This window comes from Aotus nancymaae, unplaced genomic scaffold, assembly GCF_030222135.1.
Source record: "Aotus nancymaae isolate 86718 unplaced genomic scaffold, 86718_ANA_hifiasm-v0.15.2.pri h1tg000341c, whole genome shotgun sequence".
Classification (NCBI taxonomy): domain Eukaryota; kingdom Metazoa; phylum Chordata; class Mammalia; order Primates; family Aotidae; genus Aotus; species Aotus nancymaae.
In genome coordinates, this window is record NW_026988756.1 from 87,436 (window position 1) to 110,453 (window position 23,018).

The following is a 23,018-nucleotide window of genomic DNA, read 5'->3' on the forward strand; positions in this document are numbered from 1 at the left end:
AACCATAAACACTGTAGAATGAGAGAACTAATGAGACCATTGATGTAGTAATTATTTTCTCCAAGGAAGAGGGATTGTGAGGCAGCAAGGAGGGAAAAGAAGAGGTTATGTATGTAATTTAGGGGTTTCTGCTGCGGAAACGCGAGTGAACTCACTTTGGATTTATTTAGAATATTTGCGTAAAACAAGATTTGATTTTGGCTGCTCCAGAAACTACCAGAAACAGGAAAGAGTGCTAGAACTGGGATAAACCACGGTGACTCATTACTCTTCTTTGTTGCTATTAGGCATCAGAGATAGATGTTTTGTTGATTTTAATTATTAAAAGTAAGATAAACTAGAATATGAATACATTGGCCCCCTTGGTCAAGGAGCTAACTCTTGGATAAAATAACTATTTAATGAAATTTCTTTAGAGGATAACATGATACCTCAAAGAAGACTATTTTAGAAACAAAAATTATGTTGAATTCATTTACTGCCTCAAAAATGGTTATTTTCAATGAATATTGGAGTGATATCTGAATGTAAAAGCTTATTAATATCCAATGCTTGTAGTAGTTTTTTTTAGTAGAAGTATGTCAAAACCGATAAAGGCTGATACTGTTTATTGAGGCTTATGTGTCATATCGTGTTGCATGAGTGTGTGAAGAAACTTCCAGAAAGCTAAACTAGGGGATACCAGAAATGTTGAAAATTATTACACCACATGGGTGTGAGTAATAATGAATATTATGTACGAGTATTCAGCAAACATATATCCAAGCTGATCTATTCAGGACCTTTCCCCTGCAGAGACATGAAGTATACATTCAACTGAAGTGTCATTGTAATTGTGTACCTTCTCAGTTGTCGGGCAAGTTACAGAGCCTGATGAATATTTGTAGTACAATGGTATAAATTCTTCTGATGTGTTGCATGAAAGACATGCGGGAATAGTACCACCTGCTTTGACATTGATTCCCAGGTGTATGAGTTGCTCCTCTGATTTTAGATCGGTGAGTGTATGTTTCATGAAGCCTGTATTTCTGTTCTCCTCAGTGTATTTCTGTCATGTTCCTGTTCCAAAACACAAAGTATGAAACATCAAAGCCTACGCTAATACAGGCAGGGGGATAAAGCTTGATGCTAACACTGCATGAAGGTATGGTTAACTTTATCGTATTTACATATGATTGATTATATATCCCTTTTTCTTTTCAGTGTCTTCTGTGAAACAACCAGCCTCAAAGGTAATTACACTCTTATTTATATTTTTAATTATTAACTCTATATATAGTCTATGAAATATACTTAATGTATCGATTATTTTGTTTCAAATCCCATTCAGGCTCCAAGTGACAAGAAAACATCTGTTGCAGTTATAGCCAGCGAAGTAAAGGATGGAGACCAATCTGGGACAGGTAGTTTTGCAATACACATTTAATGTCGTGTTCCCTCAAGACTGAGGAGAACTTCTATTTTTTGAACAAATCAGCGGAAGGCTCAGTGAAGCCGCACATTCTGATTGAGGAGGCCTGGGATTCTGCATTAGTAATAATTCCTTGGTTGACGCTGATGCTGCTGGTCCTTGGCCTTGATCTGAGTAGTAAGATTATAGTCTTACCTACATTGAAATTGGGAAGAAGAACCATTAAAGAGCAGTTGAAGACATACCAGACTCAGGGGACAGCATAATTTTGCTTTAGTTCTACAGCATGTTTTCATCAAGAGGGGAAAGAGAAGGAGACGAAATAATAGAAATTATAGGCCTCAGACGATATTGCCAAAACAGAGGGAAGAAGTGATCGTAATAACCCATAAACAGTGTAGAACAACAACTAAGGACACTACTGATTTAGTAATTACTTTCCTTATGGAAGAGAGATTGTGAGGCAGGAAAGAGTGAAACGGAGAAGTTATTCATGTAATTTTGAGGATTCTGCTGAGGAAACCTGAGTGAACTCCCTTCAGATGCATTTAGAATATTTGCATTAAAGAAGATTGGATTTTGGCTTCTCTGGGAACTACTGGAGGCAGGAAAGTGTGTTAGAAATGAGATAAACCACCCTGACTCATTACTTTTCTACGTTACTATTAGGCATCAGAGATATATGTTTTGTTGATATTATTCAAATGGGATAAACATGAATATGCATACTTAGTCTTCTTTTTTCAAAGAGCTAACTTTTGGATAAAAAAGTAATTTATGAAAATGCTTTAGAGAACAACATTATACTTCAAACCAGAACTTTTTAGAAATAATAATGTTGAATTCATTAATTGACTCTTAAAGTAGTTATTTCAATGAATATGGGAGTGATTTCTAAATGTAAAGCTTCCTCACATCTAATGCTTGTAGTAACTTTATTTTGTATATGTATGTCAAATTTAATAATTTATCATACTTTTTTGTGAGGTTTATGTATTATGTCTTCTTGCCACGAGTGGATTAAGAAACTTTCTGAAGGCTATACTAGAGGATGCCAGAAATGTAGTCACATTATTACACCACATGGATATGAGAAATAAAGAATATTATATAGTAGAATTCACCAAACATATATGTAAGTTGATCAATTCAGGATACTTCCACTGAGAAGTTATGAAGTGTACATTCAACTAAAGTGTCATTGTCATTTTGTACCTGCTTAATTATCAGGCAGGTCAAAAAGCATGATGAATATTTGTTGTATAATGGTATAAATCCTTCCAATGTCTTGCATGAAAAACATACGAGAGCCTTTATCATCTGCTTTGACATTGACTCCCAGGTGTATGAGTTGCCTCTCTGATATTACATCACATTGGTCCTCATTACTCAGCATATCCACATTGATAATAACAAGTTTTTATTGTAGTAATAGACATATGAAAATATTATTACTTTTGAAATTGGAAGTTTATATTTTGTGAAACCTTTATATCTATTTTCTTCTATGTATTTCTGTCATGATCCTGTTTCAACACACAAAGTGTAAAACATCTAAGCATCCAGTAATACAGGCAGGAGGATACAGCTTGGTGCTAATACTACATGAATACATGGACACCTTTATTATATTTACATATGATTGATTACATATCCCTTTTGATTTCAATGTATTCTCAGAAACAGCTGGACTTAAAGGTAATTACACTCTCATTTATATTTTGAATTATTAACTGTATAGTCTATGAAATATATTTTATGTATTGATTATTTTGTTTTACATCCCATTCAGGCTACAATTGACAAGAAAGATTCTGTTTTGAATATAGCCACAGAAATAAAGGATGGGCAAAAATCTGAGACAGGTAATTTTGCAATTCACAATTAATGTCATGTTTACTCAAGATAGAAGAGAATGCCTTTTCCCCAAAATAAATGAGTGGGTGGCTCGTTGAAGCTGTACATTCTGATTCAGCAGGGCTGAGATTCTTGGGAGATGTTGGTGCTGCTGTTCCTTGGCCATGATCTAAATAGTAAGATTATAGACCTTTCTTCATTGTAATTGGAAAGAAGAGCCATCAGAGAGCAGTTCAAGATGTAACAGTCTCAGTGGCAGCATAATTTGCTTTACATCTACAGCTATGTTTTCATAAACAGAAAAAGGAGAAAGAGATGAAGTAAAAGAAATTGTAGGCACCAGAAAGTATTGCTAGAATTAGAGGGAAGAAGTGATCATAATGACACATGAACATTGTGAATGAGAACTAAGGAAATCACTGATGTAGTAATTATTTTCCTCAAGAAAGAGGAAATGTGAGTCAGGAAGGAGGGAAAAAAAGAAGTTATTTATTTAATTTTGGGATATCTGCTGAGGAAACCTGAATGAACTCATTTCACATTCATTTTGAGTATTTACATATAAGAAGATTTGATTTTGGCTGCTCCAGGAATGACTTGAAGCAAGAAAAAGTGCTATAATTGGCATTAACCACCCTGACTTATTACTCTTCTATATTACTCTTAGGCATCAGAAATACATGTTTTGTTGATTTTAGTTATACAAATTAGATAAATTTGAATATGAATATATTGTCTTCGTTGTTCAGGGAGCTAACTCTTGGATAAAATAGCTATTTAATGAAAATTCCTTAGAGAATAACATGATACTTTAAACAAGACTATTTTAGAAACAACAATAATGTTGAATTTATTAATTGACTTTTAAAATTTTTTTTTCAATGAATATTAGAATGATTTTCGAATGTAAAAGCTTGTTAATAACTAATCTGTGTAGGAGTTTTATTTTGTAGAAATATGTCAAAATCGTTAATTAACGATACTTTTTCTTGAGGCTTTTATATTATACCTGGTTGTCATGAGTGGATGAAGAAACTTTCAGAAAGGCTAAACTACAGGATATAAGAAATGTAGGCACATTATTACACCACATGGGTATGAAAAATAATGAATATTATCTGCTAAGATTCACTAAACATATATCCAGGCTGATCAATTGAGGACATTTCCACTGAAGAGTCATGAAATGTACATTCAATCGAAGTGTCATTGTGATTGTGTATCTTTTCAGTTATCAGGCAAGTTAAAGAGCATGATGAATGTTTGTAGCATAATGGTATAAATTCTTCTGATATCTTTCATGAAAGACATTCGGGAGTATGTACCACCTGCTTTGACATTGATTCCCAGGTGTATGAGTTGCTCCTCTGATTTTAGATCACATTAGTCCTCATCACTCAGCATATCCACATTGATATTGATACTTTTTATTTTGGTAATATACATATGATGCATATCTCTTTGTAATTTTATAACTGTATATTTTGTGGAAGCCTGTATTCCTATTTTCTTCAGTATATTTCCTCATGTTCCTGTCCCAAAGACATAATCTATAAAACATCAAATTCTACACTAGTACTGTTACGGGAATCAGGAGACCAGAGAGACCAATTGGTGGAACAGGAGGATTTCATTAAGGTGTGCACCAGTTCAACAGATTTGCATTCAAAGGCTGAGCTCTGAACAAAGACAAGGCTTGACTTTTTTTTTTTTTTTTTTTGAGTTGGAGTTTCACTCTTGTTACCCAGGTTGGAGTGCAATGGCTTGATCTCGGCTCACCGCAACCTCTGCCTCCTGGGTTCAGGCAATTCTCCCTGCCTCAGCCTCCTGAGTAGCTGGGATTACAGGCACGTGCCACCATGCCCAGCTAATTTTTTGTATTTTTAGTAGAGACGGGGTTTCACCATGTTGACTAGGATGGTCTCGATCTCTTGACCTCGTGATCCACCTGCCTCGGCCTTCCAAAGTGCTGGGATTACAGGCGTGAGCCACCACGCCTGGCCCAGGGCTTGACTTTTATACACAAAATACAAGAGCAGAACAAAGGCAGTTTATCAAGCAATGACGGGCCTATAACTCAGGCTTACATACGACTTTTGCTATGTGACCTAGATGGCCGTTATCTAGGTTGCTGAAGAGCCTCACACAAGCTTATCTTGCATCCTTTGCTATGGCACCTAGATGGTTGCAATCCAGACTTGCTCAGACGTATCTCATGACCTTCACTGTGCTGCTTAGATGAAAAACAAAACTTGCAGTTATTAGCTATAGAGAACAAGAATACAAGAATCTATAAACTCATAAAACTTGCAGAGCAGGGTACAGTTCCACAGGAGGGGGAAGGACTCAGGGAAGTTTGCTTATACCAAAGGCAAGGAGGAAAATTTGTTTTTCTGCCCTCATCTCCTGCTTCAGTACAGGCAGGAGGATACAGCTTGATGCTAACACTGCATTAATGTATGGTTGGCTTTATCATAGTTACATATGATTGATTATATATCCATTTTGCTTTTCAGTGTCTTCTCAGAAACAACCGGCCTGGAAGGTAATGACTCATTTATATGTTGAATTACTAATTATATAATCTATGAAGTATATATTATTTATTGATTATTTTGTTTCTCATTCCATTCAGGCTATAAGTAAAAAGAAAGTTTCTCTTTCAAATATTGCCACAGGAATAACGGTTGTTGAAAAATCTGGAGCAGGTAATTTAGCAATAGATATTTAATGTCATGTGCACTAAAGATAGAAGAGGGCTTCCCACCCCTGAATAAATCAGCACGGGGCTCTTTGAAAATGCACATTCTGATTCAGCAGACCTGAGATTCTGCATTTCTAGTACGCTCTCAGGTGATGCTGATGCTGCTGGTCCTTGGCCATGATCTGAATAGCCAGGTTATAGACTTCTGTACATTGAAATCAGGAAGAAGAACTATTGGAAAGCAGTTCAAGACATAAAAGGATCAGGGGACAGCATAATTTTGCTCTTATTTCATAGCATGTTTCATTGGAGAGGGGAAGGAGAAAGAGACGAAGTAATAGAAATTATAGATGTCTGATGGTACTGCTAAAACCAGAGGGAAGAAGTTGTCATAATAATCCATAAACTCTGTAGAATGAGAAGCAATGTGACCACTGATGTAATTATTTTCATCAAGAAAGAGGGATTACAAGGCAGGAAAGAGGGGAAGGAATAAGTTTTTTAGGTAATTTTGGGGCTTCTGCTGAGGAAACCTGGGTGAACTCACTTCAGATGTATTTAGAATATTTGCCTACCAGATTTGATTTCTGGCTTCTCCAATGACTACTGGAATCTGGAAGGAGTGTAGAATTGGGATAAACCACAGTGACTCATTATTCCTGTTTATTAGTATCAGACATCAGAGATATATTTTTTATTAGTTATTCAGATGAGTTAAAATTTAATATGAAAGCATTAGGTTTTTTGCTAGCTTTTTTATTAGAATAGCTATTTAATGAAAATTCTTTATAGATTAAAGTGATACTCCAAACTAGACTAATTTTAGAAAAAAGTAATGTTGAATGCATTAACTGAATCCTAACATGGTTACTTTCAATGAATATTGTACTGATTTCCAAATATAAAAGGTTATTAATATCTAATGCCTATAGCAATTCCATTTTGTATAAGTATGTATAATTTATTGTACTTTTTGATGGGGTTTATATATTTTATCTTCTTGCCATGAGTGGATGAAGAAACTTTCAGAAGGCTAAACTAGAGGATACAAGAAATGTAGGCACATTATTACACCACATGGTTATGATAAATAAGGAATATTATCTACTAGGATTCACCAAACATATATCCAAACGGCTCAATTCAGGACACTTCCACTGAAGAGATGTGAAGTATACACTCAACTGAAGTGTCATTGTTATTGTGTATCTTCTTAGTTATTGGGCAAGTGGAAGAGCATGATGAATGTTTGTAGCATAATGGTATAAATCCTTCTGATGTCTTGCATGAAAGATGTGCAGGAGTATGTACCACCTGCTTTGACATTGATTTCCAGGTGTATGAGTTGCTCCTCTGATTTTAGATCACATTTCTCTTATTAGCTTATCCACATTGATAGCAATACTTTCTTTTATTGATAGACATGGTGCATAATCTCACTTTTTAACTTGTAAGTATATGTTTTTTGAAGGCGGTATTCTCATTTTCTTCAGTGTATTTCTGTCATGTTACTGTCTCAAAGAAATAAACTAGAAAAACATGAAATCCTACACTAACACAAGCAAGAGTATTTAGTTTGATGCTAACACTCCATGAATGTATGGTTGGCCTTACCGTATTCACATATGATTGATTATATATATATTTTTTTGCTTGTTAGAATATCCTGAAAATCTTCCCACCTTGAAGGTAATTACTCTTATATTTATATATTTAATTATTAACATCATATCCTATACAACATACATCATGTGCTAATCATTTTATTTTAAAACCATTCAGGTTACAACTGAAAATAACGATTCTGTTCTGAATATAGCCATCAAAATGAAGGATGTACAAACATCCTTGCCAGGTAAACTTTGCAATGCAAATTTAACTCTGGAAAGGAGTACATTAATCTATTTGTAATGCTCATAGTCTTTTCATTCTCAATTATTTTTTTTTTATGTTTTATTTCAGGATTTCTTATAAATAATATAGCTGTTATCTTTTTTATGTTTTTAAAAATCAGATTTACACACATAAGGAAAGTATATTTTTAAAATATAAGGTTTTGTGTTGTTTTTTGAAAGGGAATTTCGCTCTTGTTTTCCAGGCTGGAGTGCAATGGCATAATTTGCAACCTCTGCCTCCTGGGTTCAAGGGATTCTCCTGCCTCAGCCTCCTGAGTAGCTGGGATTAGAGGCATGCACAACCATGCCTGGCTAATTTTGTATTTTTAGTAAAGATGGGGTTTCTCCATGTTGGTCAGGCTGGTCTTGAACTCCTGACCTCAGGCGATCCGTCTGCCTTGGCTTCCCAAAGTGCTGGGATTACAGGAGTTAGCCACCACACATGACCTGAAAAATAAGGGTGTATTCAGATGTTTCTACTTTTACATTTGGATACTCTGAAGTTTTTGATTTGGAATTTCAATAGTTTTTAGCAATTTAAAGAGATCAATTTTGATACTCTAAAATATTTGTTTTGCTTTAAAAGTCAATTCGAAGTATAGTTTTTATCTAATGAAATATTTTACTTGGTAACATATTTAACTTTTATAGGTTCTGGTCTGTTTTGTTACCCTTATTATATTAAGCCAATCAGATGTTTTGATTAGCACAGTGTGTGTCTGTGTATGTGTGTGTGTTACTTTATATATATATTTTTGTTTTTAATTTTAATGTGTAAATTGTATGTGCTTATGTTTATGGAATAAATGGGATATTTTGATAGAGGCATACAATGTGTAATAATCACATCATGGTTAATGGGTTATCCATCACCTCAAGCATTCACAATTTCTTTGTGCTGTCTTTTAATTTTTACTCCCTCAGTAATGCTAAAATGTACAAGTTATTGCTGACTGTAGTCATGTTTTTGTACTATAAAATGCTACATTTTATTTATTGTATCTAACTATAGTTCATACTTATTATGCATCCTCATTTCCTACCACCCTCAAACCCTTCCTATACTGTGGTAACATTGATTTTATTCTCCATCTCCATGAGTTCTTTTTTTTTTTTTTTAAATGTTGCAAATTCCTTTACTGTTATCTTCCCCACCACTAGGATCACGTAGGGTCCAGTCTTTTTACTCCCTAACCCCTTTCCTGAAAAAGGTGCTACCTCCTTCCCAGATAGATGAGAGAGGGCAGGACTTCAGGCTGGATTCACCATTAGGCTCTCCCTCCCGCAGCCTGGAGCAAGGGAGGGAGGGGAGGTGATGGCCAGAGACGGATGGATGGGTGGTGGGCTGAGAAGAGGAAACTAGGAAGGGCAATTCCAGGCTCAGCCCTGTCCCTCCAGCTTTGCCTCTGGGTGTAGGGAAACAGACATGACTGACCGGGGCGAGGGCTGTGCCCAGGTGGGCCATGGCCACGCATCAGGTAGTCCAATAAACACCGTGGACTCCCAGCAAGGCTGCTGCCTGCTGTTTTGAGGCTGCTGTGGTTGCAGACTCCCCACTAGCCTTGGCTCCCTGTCAACAAGCCGAGGGTGGGAGCAGGAGGGAGGAGCAGCCCCTGCCTTAGAGGCCTCACAGGCTGCACCAAGAGAGCAGTCAGCCTGGGGCTGGGGCTGCCAGGGCTGGATCAGCCAGGGTGGCTGATCCAAACGTCATAGATGCTTTTATTGGGTGGCACCCCCTGGAAGAGGGTATCTAGATCCCAGAGCAGCCCTGGGGGCCCTCGGGTTTCAGAGATCACACCTCAGTAGGCAGGGCTGGTTGACGGTGGACACGGGACAGGAGGTGGGCGGTGGTGCCAAGGGCATTACATTGGGAGTGTAGATAGGCAAATAGGAGGTAGGCAGCTGCCCCCAGAGGGAGGCCCTGTGTCCCCCCCTGGACAGCCCCCCAGGAACTGAGGTGCCCTGTAGTAAGTGGAGAGGCCAGGCCCTAGGCTCTGGGGAGACGGTGGAGGGCCCGATGGCTCCCCCCTGGGAAGCCTCCCCCTCCACTCTTGTGGGGCCCGGAAGGGGGCAGAGGGGCCACAGAGGCCTCTCAGAGGAGGGCAGGAGTGGGGTGGGCACGGCCTCTTCCCCACTATTCTCCATGCCTGTAGGAACTGGGCTGCTCTGTGGATCTAGCCCCGGCCAGGGTGCCCCCTCCCGGGAGACCCCTAGCGGGGACTTGATGCTGAAGCCCTCGCTGGGTGGCGGCAGGGGACTGGGAGGCTGATAGGGCCGGCCGTGCAGCACGTAGGGGCCCAGGTCCTTGGCGAAGGCTCCTCTCGCACCCCCGTTCTGCCAGCGCCTGCACAGGGCCGTGTTCTGCAGCCGTAGTGCCTCGGCTGGGATCAGACACGTCGACTACCCAAAAGTTGCCCTTGGCCTGGGGCTTTGCAGGGTCCTTGGGCACCTTGCGGAAGCATCGGTTGGAGGAAAGGTTGTGGCGAATGGAGTCTTTCCAGCCCTCGTATTCTTCCCTGAACAGAGGGAACACCGCCTGGACCTGACGGATGATGTGGGCCAGCTTCAGCCTGCGGGAGGGTGCGGCCTGACTCACCAAGGCAATCACGGCCAAGTAGGTGTAGGGGGCTTGTCATGTCGCAGTTACCTCTTCTTCCTCCTCTTAGGGGGCTGGGAGGGCGACTCTGCCTCTGGGGGCCGCAGACGGGAGCCGCTGCAGGGCCCCACACAGGACCGTAGACAGGGTGGGCAGGGGCCTGGCCCCACTCGGTCAGCAAGGCGTCGTTCTTTCCCACAAGTCTTTGTTGTTGTTTTGAGACAAGGTCTCGCTCTGTTGCCCAGGCTGGAGTACAGTAGTGTCATCTGGGCTCAGTGCAGCCTCCACCTCCTGGGCTCAAGCAATCCTCCCGCCTAAGCGTCTCGGAACTACAGGTGTGCTCCATAGCGCCCGGCTAATTTCTCACTTTTTGGTAGGGACAAGGCCTCTCTATGTTGCCCAGGTTGGTCTCCTGGGCTCAAGCGACCCACCGGCCTCAGCCTTCTCCCAAAGTGCTGGGATCACAGACGTGAGCCACCACGCTGGGCCTTTCCCTTAAGTCTTAAGGCACCCCTCTCCACTGGGGTCTCCTTGGTGGGGCGCTGGAGGCTCCCCGAGTTCTAACCGCTCCTCTCCGACCGCAGTGTCCCGGGCCAAAACCACCCCCAAAAGCTGCCACTCATTCCGCCGGCGTCCATCCGGTTGCCCACGATGACTCGGTTTTTTCCACCACCGTCCCAGGAGCCTTTGAGCACTCGCCGTCTCACCCAAGGCCCGAGGAGATTGCAGCCGCAGAGGGATCGCCTGGCCGCCCGCAGCCGACCCGATGAATTCTATTTTTTAAATTTCTCACAACCACAAAGGAGTGAGAACATGTGAAGCTTTTCTTTCTTTGCCTGGATTATTTTACTTGACATAATGCCCTCCAGTTCCATCCATGTTATTCCGAATGAGAGGATTTCATTTTTTCATATGGCTGAGCAGTATATGTTTCATATTTTTTAAATCCATTTGTCTGTTGATGTATACTTAGAGTGATTCCAAATTATGGCTATTGTGAGAAGTGCTGCAATAAACATGTCAGGGCAGATTTCTCTTTTATAATACTGATTTCCTTGCTTTTGAGTAGTTACCTAGCAATGGGATTGTTGGATCAAGTGGGTAGTTGTATTTTTAATTTTTTGATGACTCTCTATACTGTCCTCCATAGTGGCTGTACTAATTCACAATGCCACCTATGGTGTACAGGGGTTCCGCTTTCTCCACATCTTCACCAGCATTTCTTAATGCCTGTCATTTGGATAAAAGCCATTTTAAGTGAGGTGAGAAGATACCTCATTGTAGCTTTGATTTGCATTTCTGTGATGATTAGAGATGCTGAGAACCTTTCCATATACCTGTTTGTCATCTGATAGCAGTTCAAAACATGACAGAGTCAAAGCAGAAGTATCATTTTGCTATTATTTCTGAGCATCATTCTAGCCAGAGGGGAAGGAATAAAAATTTAGGAAATAGAAATTATACATGTAAGATACTACTGTTAAATAAAGAGGAAAGAAGGGGTGGGAATAATTCATGAAAGTTATATAGAAGTTTTGATATTAATCAAAGTAAATGTATTTGAACTAAGAAACTTTGATTTTAATAAGAAACCTAATTTTTTATAAGATCGCAATTCCATGAAAGTACCTTAGAGATAAGCATGATATATCAAATCAAATTAATTTTAGAAACAAAAAGTTATAGCATTCATTATTTGAATAACAAAACTGATATATTCAATGAATATTGCACTGATTTTGAAGTATAAAAAGTTATTAATAAGTCTGAAAATTAAAATTTTCATTTTTGGCTATTATTTACACATTGAAACTTATTATACACTATTTTGATGTTTTTAAAAATCTTCTTGCATAAGTGGATCAAGAAACTTTTTGACAGGGCCAAACTGTAGGATATGAGCAATGTAGACATAGTAGTAGCCCACCTGAGAATGAAAAAAAAATGAATAGTTCTTTTGTTATTCTGTCTATCTAAGCTGAGTAATTTTAAACAGTTTCTTTGATGAGAAATAAATTAGATATTTATTGGAAGTGTCCTCACAACTTTGTGCTTCCTAAATAATAGGAAAAATAGTTGAAAATAATAAGTACTTGTAGCATAATGGTGTAATTGAACCTGATGGATTGCATTAAAGACAGACCATAGCTTCCTCCCATCAGCTTTGACACTTATTCTCTCAGGATCATGATTTGCTATTTTTCTCATTATCAGTCAGCATGTTTACATTGGAATAGATACAGTGTTCTATTTTAATTATAGTTAGTTGAGACATAATCTCACTTTTGAAATCTTAACTATATATATTTTTAAAACCTATATTAAATAAAACTGTTTATCTGAGGAAAGATAGCCAGAATCAAGGAAGACTTCACGTAGCTGAGTCTTTCATCTTTTAAGAAAGATGAGAGAAATTCATCAGAATAGTTGAGGAAAATATTTAGGATATAAAGAAGAGACTGCACATTGATGAAAGTGTAAACAGTAGCAGTCATTTTGGAAATCATTAATAATGAACAGCAGGCTCAGTGTGTTGTTATAAAGCTACTATTAAGAAGTAAAGAACAGTGTACTGTTACTTTTATCTGTTTCTACTGGATTTTTACCTTTTGTTTTATTTCTGATGGTTTTGTTCATTGATGTTGGATGGATGAATTTCTGAGTGAATCTTTGACAATGTTTGTATGGCTCGAACCTGTTGACATCTAGTGCCTCCCCAAGTGGTTTGCTGAAGTTGTGGAGGATTAAAAGCATTTCTTAAAGAAGTAAATATTATACTAAAGATTAACCTTCATTTAAACTCTCAATTTATAAAATAATTTTATTTTTTTTTTTTAGAAAGACTATGGCTTTTATCTAAATGTTCTGTGTAGCTCATTTTAACTAAATATATAATTTTTTTTTTTAGCAGAACAAGACTTAAAAATGGCATCAGAGGGAGAGCAAAAGAGGTTTGAAGAATATGAAAATAACCAGCCATGGGTATGTAAAAATTTAAAATCAATAGATTAGACCAAATATCTGGTTTAATCTTGTTTTCCTTGCTTTGGTAATATAGCATATTCCAAGTGAATTTACCTTTGGATTAGCCTTTTAGTATCAGTTGATTATAATTTAATATTCCATTTAAAAAACATTTTAACTAGTCATAGAACTCAAAATAGTGTTGGAATCTATAGTAACTTATATCTAATCTTTACTCTTGGAATTGAGTTAAAAGTTCCTGATATTGTTTGCACTTCTATTTTTATAACTTCCTATTATAATAAAGAAGGTACATCAAATATTGAATTGCAATTTGAAGCAATAGAAATTATGAACAATTTAACACTGATGACCGCTTTATTGGATTCTAAAGGAGTAATTCTTGCTAGTGGTTCAAACTTTGCAGTTTTTTCTTTTATTGCCAGTCATACCAAAGTTAAGAATTTATTTTCCCTTGTGATCTCCGACTTTAGCTACTATGTTCAGGAAGAGAATGGATCATAAAGTCAACTCAGCTGTCTATCAAGAGAATCATATCTTGCAGAACGGCATCTTTGGCATTAGTGTACAAACAATAACTTCCTGCTGTATTTCAATATAGGAAATCTGTAACTATTATTAAATGTATTAAATCCACTGTCATTAGTGGACCTTAGAACTTAAGCCTATAATCTATATAAATATATAACACTGTCAATCATATTACAATACATAATTAGCATTAAAATGTAAGAATTTGCTTTTCTTACTGGTGTTGATTTTGGCTCCTAATAATTTAAAGTTTGCCTAATCATTTAGTAATGTTTGGAAAAACACTCAAGTGTACACTGTAGGTATAGTGATAAAATCTTTTTAAGTGGTGGTGCCTTTGTAGTACCACAGGTCATCTCATAATTCATTTTTGGTAAATTTAACACATAATGAATTAGTCAAGTTTAGTCCAAACAAACAGTGACAAATGAAAGTTTCATGGTTTATGTTTTTCACCTATTTTAGGCTATTCCAAATTATTTTTCACTTCTTAGTTACAATCCAGTGATGTGGGAGTAGGTAAACATAGATTAAGAAGTTTAATATTAAATTCTAATTATTTTTTAATTTTTCTCGTTTTACACTTGATTATTTAAAGTTATTTTGAAAACACACACTCAGAAAAGTCATCTGAGAAACAAAACTAGCAAATTACTCTTCCACTGTTGCATGTGCAAAAATTGTCTCAACAACTAGTAGTGAAAAAGTGTTGTGATAGAAAGGACTTCTTTATATATGCAGAACTTTCTTGTATGCAGAAGTATGAGAGAATGTGGATCAAACAAGACAAATTAGGGTGAAAAAAGCTTTAAAATTCATCACAAATAAAGCAGAGTTTGGTGAAAATTACAAAACTGCTTGTATTGAGGAAGAGCGACTACATAGTAACTCTACAGGAAGAACAAACTTAAGTAAATACCCTCAGATTTGACAAATGATTCACCTGATTGTCAGAAAAGTGATGTGTCTGGCATGTCTGTCTCTGTAGTAGTCCAGGTATTTCCTGAACAAAAATAACCCAGTCTCAAAAATGCCTTTCTATCTCATTCATACTCTGGGTCCCCAGAATATGCTTGCCAGTCACCTTCTAAGCTTTATTTAAATGGAAATTAAAGTAGACTGTGAAAATGACCACAAACCAGATACTGAACATGTTTTTAACCCAGACCAGGAAAATTGTTATAATAATACGAAAAGTACAAAAGCAAGAAATCAAGAAGTAGTTATGGTTGAAATAAAAGAAGACTAATAGGTTGTTAGGCAAATGACAAAAAAATAAGAACCAAAGTACCGCTAATTGGAAATTAAACATCAGACATATACCTCAGTTTAGTGATTTCAAAAGCCTTTTAGATATGTGACTTACCTGCTTCAAAAAAATGAAGCGTGTGATAATAATAATAAAAAAAAAGATCATAGTCTTTTTGTTGTTACAAACACAATGATACAAAACCAATACAGAATTTGTTCCAGAAGCCATTATATGACAACTGTAGTGCAAGAAAAGTATAAAGGCATACAACTTTAATTAGAAAATGTGCATTAGTCTCCACCACATGATGACAGAACATCAACAGTATGTCTAGAAGTGGAATTAAGTGATACATGCGTAGATTTAAGAATGAGGTAAGCATATTACAAGTAAAGTAGAGTTCCTGGCTTTGGAGAAAGTTCAACTTCAAAAAGAATTAGAGGGTCACTTGATGCTGCTCTTTTTTCTCTTCACCAATTATTTGATCCATTTGAATTTTTTATTTATGAAAATTTTATTTATGAAAATCTCCTGTGTAGAATGAGGTTATCTAAATACTTATTGTATGTAGAAATAGATTGTTTATGCAGTTGAAATGATACAAGCTCAGGAAGACATTATCCTAATCCTGGTTCCTTAATTAACTCAAGTCTCTCTGTCAGTTTTCTAAATGGCATAGGGACTGGGAAACTAATTTATCCATATACCATGTGACTTTCTGAACAAGTGTCAACATAAAGGAAATTGCTAAAAAAAAAAATACTGTGTTTGTGCTAGTCGAATAATTCCCACTTCTCTACATTTAGTATATGTTATAACTATTTTGGGGACATTTTGAAACAGTGTTATTTATTTTGCAGATGAAAAACCAAATACATTTTAGGGATGACCTTGATGGCATAATTCAGTCATCTCAAATAGCCTCAGAGGATGATGACTCTCTTTCCTCTAATTGTAAGAAAGTTATATTACTCATTGATCAACGTGGAATGCAGTGTAAAGGTAGGATAATGCATAAATATAAGGCTTTTTTCTATTCTATAGCCGTGTATGTACACACTGCTTACCCCTGTACCATAGAGTGCTGATATGTTATAAGAATGTTCATTTCAGAAATATGCCTTAAGAATGAGAACTACTGTATCTTGTACACTCTCAGCTAAAGAGCTATGATCATTTCACTGTACCTTTATCAGTGTGAATGGCACTCCCAATGTGTTTGTTTACTCTGCTTCTCTTTTGTGCCTTTACCCATTTACCCATGGTCAGGTTACCATTTCCTCCCACCTGAAATACTGTGGTAACCTTATAACTGTCCTTCCTACTATTCCACCTTCCAAAACCATGGCCTGTTCTGCAATCATAATTATATAGTTGTAAAAAATCAATACTGATCATGTTACCTGCTTGCTGAAAACTCAGCTGCCACTTATTGCAGTAAGGTACAAATCTCAATCCTCTAGCTTTGCACTGCATCATTGCATTCCTTTCTCGATATCACAGCCAGTGCCTTAGGTGTTTGCTCCCATAATCAGTAGCTTTAGTGTGAAATAATTGATATATGATAAAGTGCACACATGTAAAATGTACCATTTGATAAGTTTTAACAGATGTATACACTTGTGAAACTTATTACCATCAAGATAGTTAACATATATCCATCACCCACTAAAGTCTCCTCACGCCCCTTTATATTCCTGTTTTTAAAAACTGCAAAATGGTTTTCCAAAATATTTGTACTATTTTCCCTTCTCATCAGCAGCAAATGACAATTCTGCTTGCCATGTTGTCACACTACTGCTGTATTTATTTATTTTTTTAATTTTAGCCATTCTGATGAGTGTGTATTATGTATATTAATATGGGTTTAATGTACATAATCCTCATGACTAAAAATGTTGAGCATCTTTCCATGCGTTTATTTGCCATCTATATATCTTCTTTGGCGAACTGTCTTTTCAAATCTTTTGCCATTTAAAAAATAGGTTGATGTTTACTTACTTGTTGAATTTTAGTAATTCTGTATGTATTTGGATGCTGTTACTTTTTAGCTACTTTTTTATAAGGATATTTTTCCAGTTTTGGGGTTCACCTTTCACTCACTTTGTAGTATCTTTTGAAGAGCAGAAGTTTTAATCGTGATGAAGTCCAATTTAATTGTTGAATTACAGATTTTGCATTTTGTGTCAGATGTAAAAAGTGTTTGCCTAGCGCAAGGTAACAAAGATTTTTTCCTATGCTTTATTCTAGAAATTTTATAGACTTGGGTCTTATATGTAAATCTATGCTCCATTTTCAGTTTCCTTTTGCAGATGGAGTAAGGTATGGATTCAAGTTCACTTTTTGGATATGAACATCCAATTGTTCTAGCACCATATGTTGAAAAGGCTACCCTTTCTCCACTGCATTGCCATCCTGCCTTTGTCAAACATAAGCTGGTTGCATATGTGTTATCTATTTCTGAACTCTCTGTTGAGTTTTATTAATTTCCAGGTGCTCCTCAAATTGTGGTAAACCCATTGTAAAGTCAATAGTCAAACCACCTTAAGTTGGGGATTGTCTGTGTTTGACTTTCTTTTTACAAGTTGAGCATCACTAATTTAAATATCCCAAATCTGAAATACTCTAAAACCCAAAACTTTTTGATTGCCAACATGGATGCCACAGTGGAAAAATTCCACATCTGACCTCATGTATACAAATGTTGTTTCATGCCCCTAATCATTAAGAGTCATGTTTTGCGTGTGTGTGTGTGTGTGTGTGTGTGTGTGTGTGTTTCTTCATGGTTCTTGTATGAATTCTAATTAAGAGACATTACATTCAGAATTATAGCACTCATAGTGATAATTTTCAGAAGACTATAACAGCTTCTTTGCCACTTAAGGAATACAGAGGGTGCAGCTGTTGGTACCTGAATGAATTCTTAAATAAGTGACTACTACCACTCTAATTTTCCTAGTTGTAACTCTGTTACAGGTTACTGACCACAAGTCCATGTTCCAGACATTCTTTGCCAACACAGATTAATTACAAGACAGCCACCCCCAAAGTCTTAGGGTGAATTGGGAAAGGGCCGGTTAAATGAGGAAACAGGCCATTCCTTGGCAAAAGTTTGCAGTTTTCTTTCCCAATACATCTTCTTTTTATTGAGAACTTCCATTTTTATCCTGTGTTCCTCCTCTGCCATCTCACACTCTCGCTCTATCTGCTGGATTTTGGCCACATGCACCTCATTCATTTGTATCAGCTGCAGTTGTAAGATGGACATTTGTTGATGGTGTTCTTCCTCATGCATCTTTTTTAAAGCACCTTCTTGAGAGGTTTTGCTCCTGTAGTTTTTATTGGCTGTTATTCTGACACGAGAGGGTTCAGGTTGAGAGGTCTCCTCACATACTGGAAAATGTATGAACTCTTTCTCATCATCGCACAGTTCTCTATTTGAAACAGCAAATGATTCTTGGGACACCGCGTCGGGGTGGTATTCGGGCTCCTCCTCGGGGGGCTCTGCAGGAAGTAGAGCTGCTCCTGAAGCATGCTGGCGATCTTCTCCTTCCCTAGGACGTGAGTACTCAGCATCCGGCTGACGCTCCGTTTCACCTTCTCTCTCCTTTCATGGGCCGTAATTATTTTGGTCCGAGCTTTTATGTTCTCCCAGCACTTCTTCAGCTGTTTGAAATCCCGCAGGGACACGCTCAGCTGAGAGTTGTATTCGTGGGCCAGCGCCTGCCAGGTACGCTGCTTAAGGGCAATAGTTCGCGCATCACTTTTCTTACATTGCAGCACATATTTGTACTTTTCTACTAAAGCCAGCAGGATGCTCTTTTCCAATTCTGATAAGTATTTGGCAGGCTTTATAATTTCGTTGTTTTGCATTTTCCACTATATTTCTCATGGCCGCTAACTATCCGAGTCCCATTGCGGCGCGCGGAGGCGGCCGCCCGGCACCCGGCTTGCAGAGCAGGGGTCGCAGTGGCGCGGCCCGAAAGCCCGCCATGCCGGTCCCCCGCCCGCGGCCCCCGCGCGCCCGGCCCGCACTCCCCACCCACGACCCCGCCCCGCTGCGGCCCGCCGGAAGGGGAGCCTCCTACCTGCAGCGGCGGCGCGGCGGCTGCAGCGACCGGGGGAGGGGCCGGCGAGGCGCGAGCGCGGGCGGCCTGGGCTCCTCTCTCCAAAAGTCATGTTTAAAATTACCTTCAGTCTTTGTGTATAAGGTACATATGAATAATAAGTGTATTTTGTGTTTAGATTTGGGTCCTATCCACAAGATATCTCACCATGCTTATGCAAATATTCCAAAATCCAAAATCTGAAAAACTTCTAGTCCAAAACATTTTGAATAAGGGATACTCAACCTGTACCTGTGGCATACTGTTTTGGTTAATGTTGATTTATAGTAATTCCTGAAATGATTCCTCTAATTTTGTTCTGTTTTGACAATGCTAGATCCTTTGCATTTTCACATGAACTTTAAAATCAGCTTATCAATAAAATAAAGACTGCTTGCTTGTTGGAAATTAGGTTGGGATTGTGTCATATTTGTAGATTAATTTGGGGAGAATTGACATCTTAACAATAGTGAATCTACTCCTCAATAAAGTGTGTGTCTGCTTTTATAGAGGTAATATTAAATTTTCTCAGTAATTTTTTTAGTTTTTATAGGTCTTCCCATATTTTATCAGATTTATGTGTATTTCATTTTTAATGACGTTGTAAATTATAGTTTAGTTAGTGTAGATGTATTTGACTTTATACAGGTTGAGCAACGCTAATCTAAACATACATTTTTATAAAACTAAAAATGTTTAAAATTTTTAATTTGATGGTTTATTGCTAGCATATAGAAATACAGTTGATTTTTCTATGTTGAATTTGTATCCTTCAATCTTGTTAAACTCACTTATTAGTTCTGGCACGTTCTTGGTAGATTTGATCAGGTTTTCTACGTAGACAAAAGGTTGTCAAACCTTTCTTTCTCAAACTACCCTTTTACTAAGGATGGTAAATATTTTAGACGTGTCAAAGGGGTCTCTTTTGCAGCTGATAAACTCTGGCATTGTGGTATGAGAGCAGCCATAGACCATCTATAAATTAATGAATACAGCTGGGTTCCAATAAAAGACAAGAAGCTGGCCCACAGGTTGGGGTTTACCCATACCTATTGTATGGCCATGGTTATGTATAAAGACTATTTTCTTTCTTTTTTTTTTTAAGCGTGGATGCCTCTTATTTCTTTTTCTTTTCTGACTGTATTAACTAGAATCTTCAGAACAATGCTACCTACAAGTGGTGACAGCAGACATTCCCTTGTTGTTCCTCATCTGACGGGAAATGCATTCCATTTTTCACTATGCTGCATGTTAGCTGTAGATCCATCATAGGTGTTTCTTATCATGCTGAGGAAGTTCCCTTGGATTCTTATGTTCTTGAGTTTTTCTGCTTTAAAACATCAGGAGTGAATTTTATCAGATGCCTCTATCTGTTGGAGTGATCCTATGGGTCTTTTACTTTGTTATATGGTAAATAATTATGATGTTTTGAGGTTAAGCTAACGCTGCATTTCTAGGATAAACCTCATTTGTTTATGATATATTATCTTTTTATTATACTGTTGGATTCAATTTACTAAAGTCTCATTTAAAATTTATTATAAAGGTTTTTATTTTTTAGGTACCATTTTTATGTTCCCAGCAAAATTGAGAGGGAAGTTCAGACATTTTTTTGTATACCCCCACCCCAGCACATATGTAGCCTCCCTCATTACCAATATCCTTCACCATAGTGGTAGTTGCTATGATAGATGAGCCTAAATTGACATATCACAATTACTCAAAGCCCATAATTTGCATTGGGGTTCATACTTGGTACTGTACATATGTGGGTTTGGACAAAGGTACAATCCTCTGCACTCTGCCTATGTATCCTTTCCTGCCATCCCTAACCCTTTGGCACCTTTTTACTTTATCCATAGTTTTGCCTTTTCCTGAGTTTCATACAGTTGGAATCATACATTAAGTAGCCTTTCCAGATTAGCTTATGTCAATAGGTAATATGCATTTAAGGTTCCTTCACATATTGTCATAGATTGATTGCTCATTTCTTTTTCACATAAAGTGATATTCCACTGTATGACTGTTTAACCACAGTTTATTCACTCAGCTATTGGAGGATGTCTTATTTGCATCACAAATTGGTTGAAGTTTTACATTCATGTTCATGACGGAATTTGCTTGTTGGTAATACTATTTTCTGGTTTTGGTTCAGAGTAAAGCTAACATTACAAACTGAGTTAAGATATACTTCTGTTTTGTTTGTTTGTTTGTTTGTTTTTTTGGTGGGGGTAGTTTTTGTACAGTTGTATTATTCCAGAAATGTTTTGAGAATTCACCAGCATAGTTAGCTAGGTCCGAAGTTTTCTTTTAGGAAGGTTTTCAGTTATAACTTAACTTTCTTTTATAGATATGGGAAATTCAGGTTATCTACTGCTTCTTGTTTGAGATTTGCTAATTTTCATTTTTAAAGGAATTTATTAATTTTATCTAAGTTGTCATGTTTATTTACATAGAAATTATAATATTGTTATATTTTTATTATCTATAGAATCTGTAATAATGTCTCATTATTTCTGAAATTAGTCATTTGTTTTATTTCTTTTTTCTGAGCAGCCAGGCTAAATGGAGTTTTATCACATTTATTGATCTCCTCAAAGTGTTTTGTGTTGTTGACTTTCTCTATTGTTTCTTCTGAAGCCAACAGTATAACAAAATACCATAGATTGAGTCAAACAATGGAAGTTGATTTCTCGCAGTTGTGGAGTCTGCAAAGTCCAAGATCAAGATGCATTGGATTTGGTGTATGGTTAGGGACCACATCCTGGTTCACAGATGCATTCTTTTTCTCTGTCTTCACTTGGCAGAAGGCGTGAAGGAGCTCTGGGGTCTGTTGTATAGGAGCCCTAATCCCATTCATGAGGGCTTGGCTCTCATGACCTAACTACCTATAAAAATCCCACCTCCTAATACCATCGCCTCTGTGATTGGCTTTCAGGATATAAATTTTGGGGAACACAAACATTCAGACCACAGCCGATGTTTATTATTTCCTTTCCTCTGCTTGCTTTGGGTTTAATTCACTCTTCTTTTACCTAGCTGCTTAAGGTAGAAGTCAGGGTCATTGATTTGAGACTCTTCTAATATAGACATTCAGCAGTGCTAACATTTGTATTCAAGTACGGTTGTAGCTGCATTCCACAAATTCTGACACATTGTATTTTCATTTTTATTCAGTTCAGAATATTTTCTAATTTCTATTTTTCATTACTTCTTTGACCCAGGATTATTTAGATGTGTGTTACTTAGTTTCAAATATTTGAGTATTTCTCAGAGTTATTTTTCTTATTGGTCTTTAATCTGATTGATTTGTGGTCAGGGCATATACTTTGTATGACTTCAATCCTTCTGACTCAGTCCTTTAATTGAGAATTATGGTATGGCCTAAAATATAGTCTATTTTGGTAAGTGTTCCATTGGTACTTGAAAAGCATAGTGTTGTTCAAGTCTGTTTATTCTTGCTGATTTTCTGCCTTCTTGTTCTATCACTTATTGAGTAAAGGGTATTGAAACCTCAGGTTACTTAGAAATTGTCTATTTCTTTTTGTAGTTCTATCCACTTTGGCCTCATATATTTTGAAGCTGGCTTGTTTTTAGGGGTATAAACACTTAAGATTGTTATGTTTTCCTCATTAACTGATCATTTTACTATTGTGACATGACCTTTTGTTATTTATTGCT

General features: G+C 37.3%; 1 protein-coding gene and 2 pseudogenes across 1 annotated transcript in view; 1 reads left to right on the plus strand and 2 right to left on the minus strand.

Annotated features, from left to right (window-relative positions):
* Positions 1 to 23,018, plus strand: part of LOC135273176 (ankyrin repeat domain-containing protein 36C-like) — a 54,051-nt gene that overhangs the window by 19,091 nt on the left and 11,942 nt on the right. The window contains exons 11-20 of the mRNA XM_064372092.1: positions 1,204 to 1,232; positions 1,331 to 1,403; positions 3,009 to 3,109; positions 3,204 to 3,276; positions 5,785 to 5,813; positions 5,904 to 5,976; positions 7,633 to 7,661; positions 7,755 to 7,827; positions 13,372 to 13,445; positions 16,092 to 16,233. Of these exons, the coding sequence (XP_064228162.1) occupies positions 1,204 to 1,232; positions 1,331 to 1,403; positions 3,009 to 3,109; positions 3,204 to 3,276; positions 5,785 to 5,813; positions 5,904 to 5,976; positions 7,633 to 7,661; positions 7,755 to 7,827; positions 13,372 to 13,445; positions 16,092 to 16,233 (696 nt within the window). The remainder of the gene's footprint in view (positions 1 to 1,203; positions 1,233 to 1,330; positions 1,404 to 3,008; positions 3,110 to 3,203; positions 3,277 to 5,784; positions 5,814 to 5,903; positions 5,977 to 7,632; positions 7,662 to 7,754; positions 7,828 to 13,371; positions 13,446 to 16,091; positions 16,234 to 23,018) is intronic.
* On the minus strand, positions 9,730 to 10,729 carry LOC135273172 (forkhead box protein H1-like; annotated as a pseudogene).
* On the minus strand, positions 18,106 to 19,115 carry LOC135273174 (myb/SANT-like DNA-binding domain-containing protein 3; annotated as a pseudogene).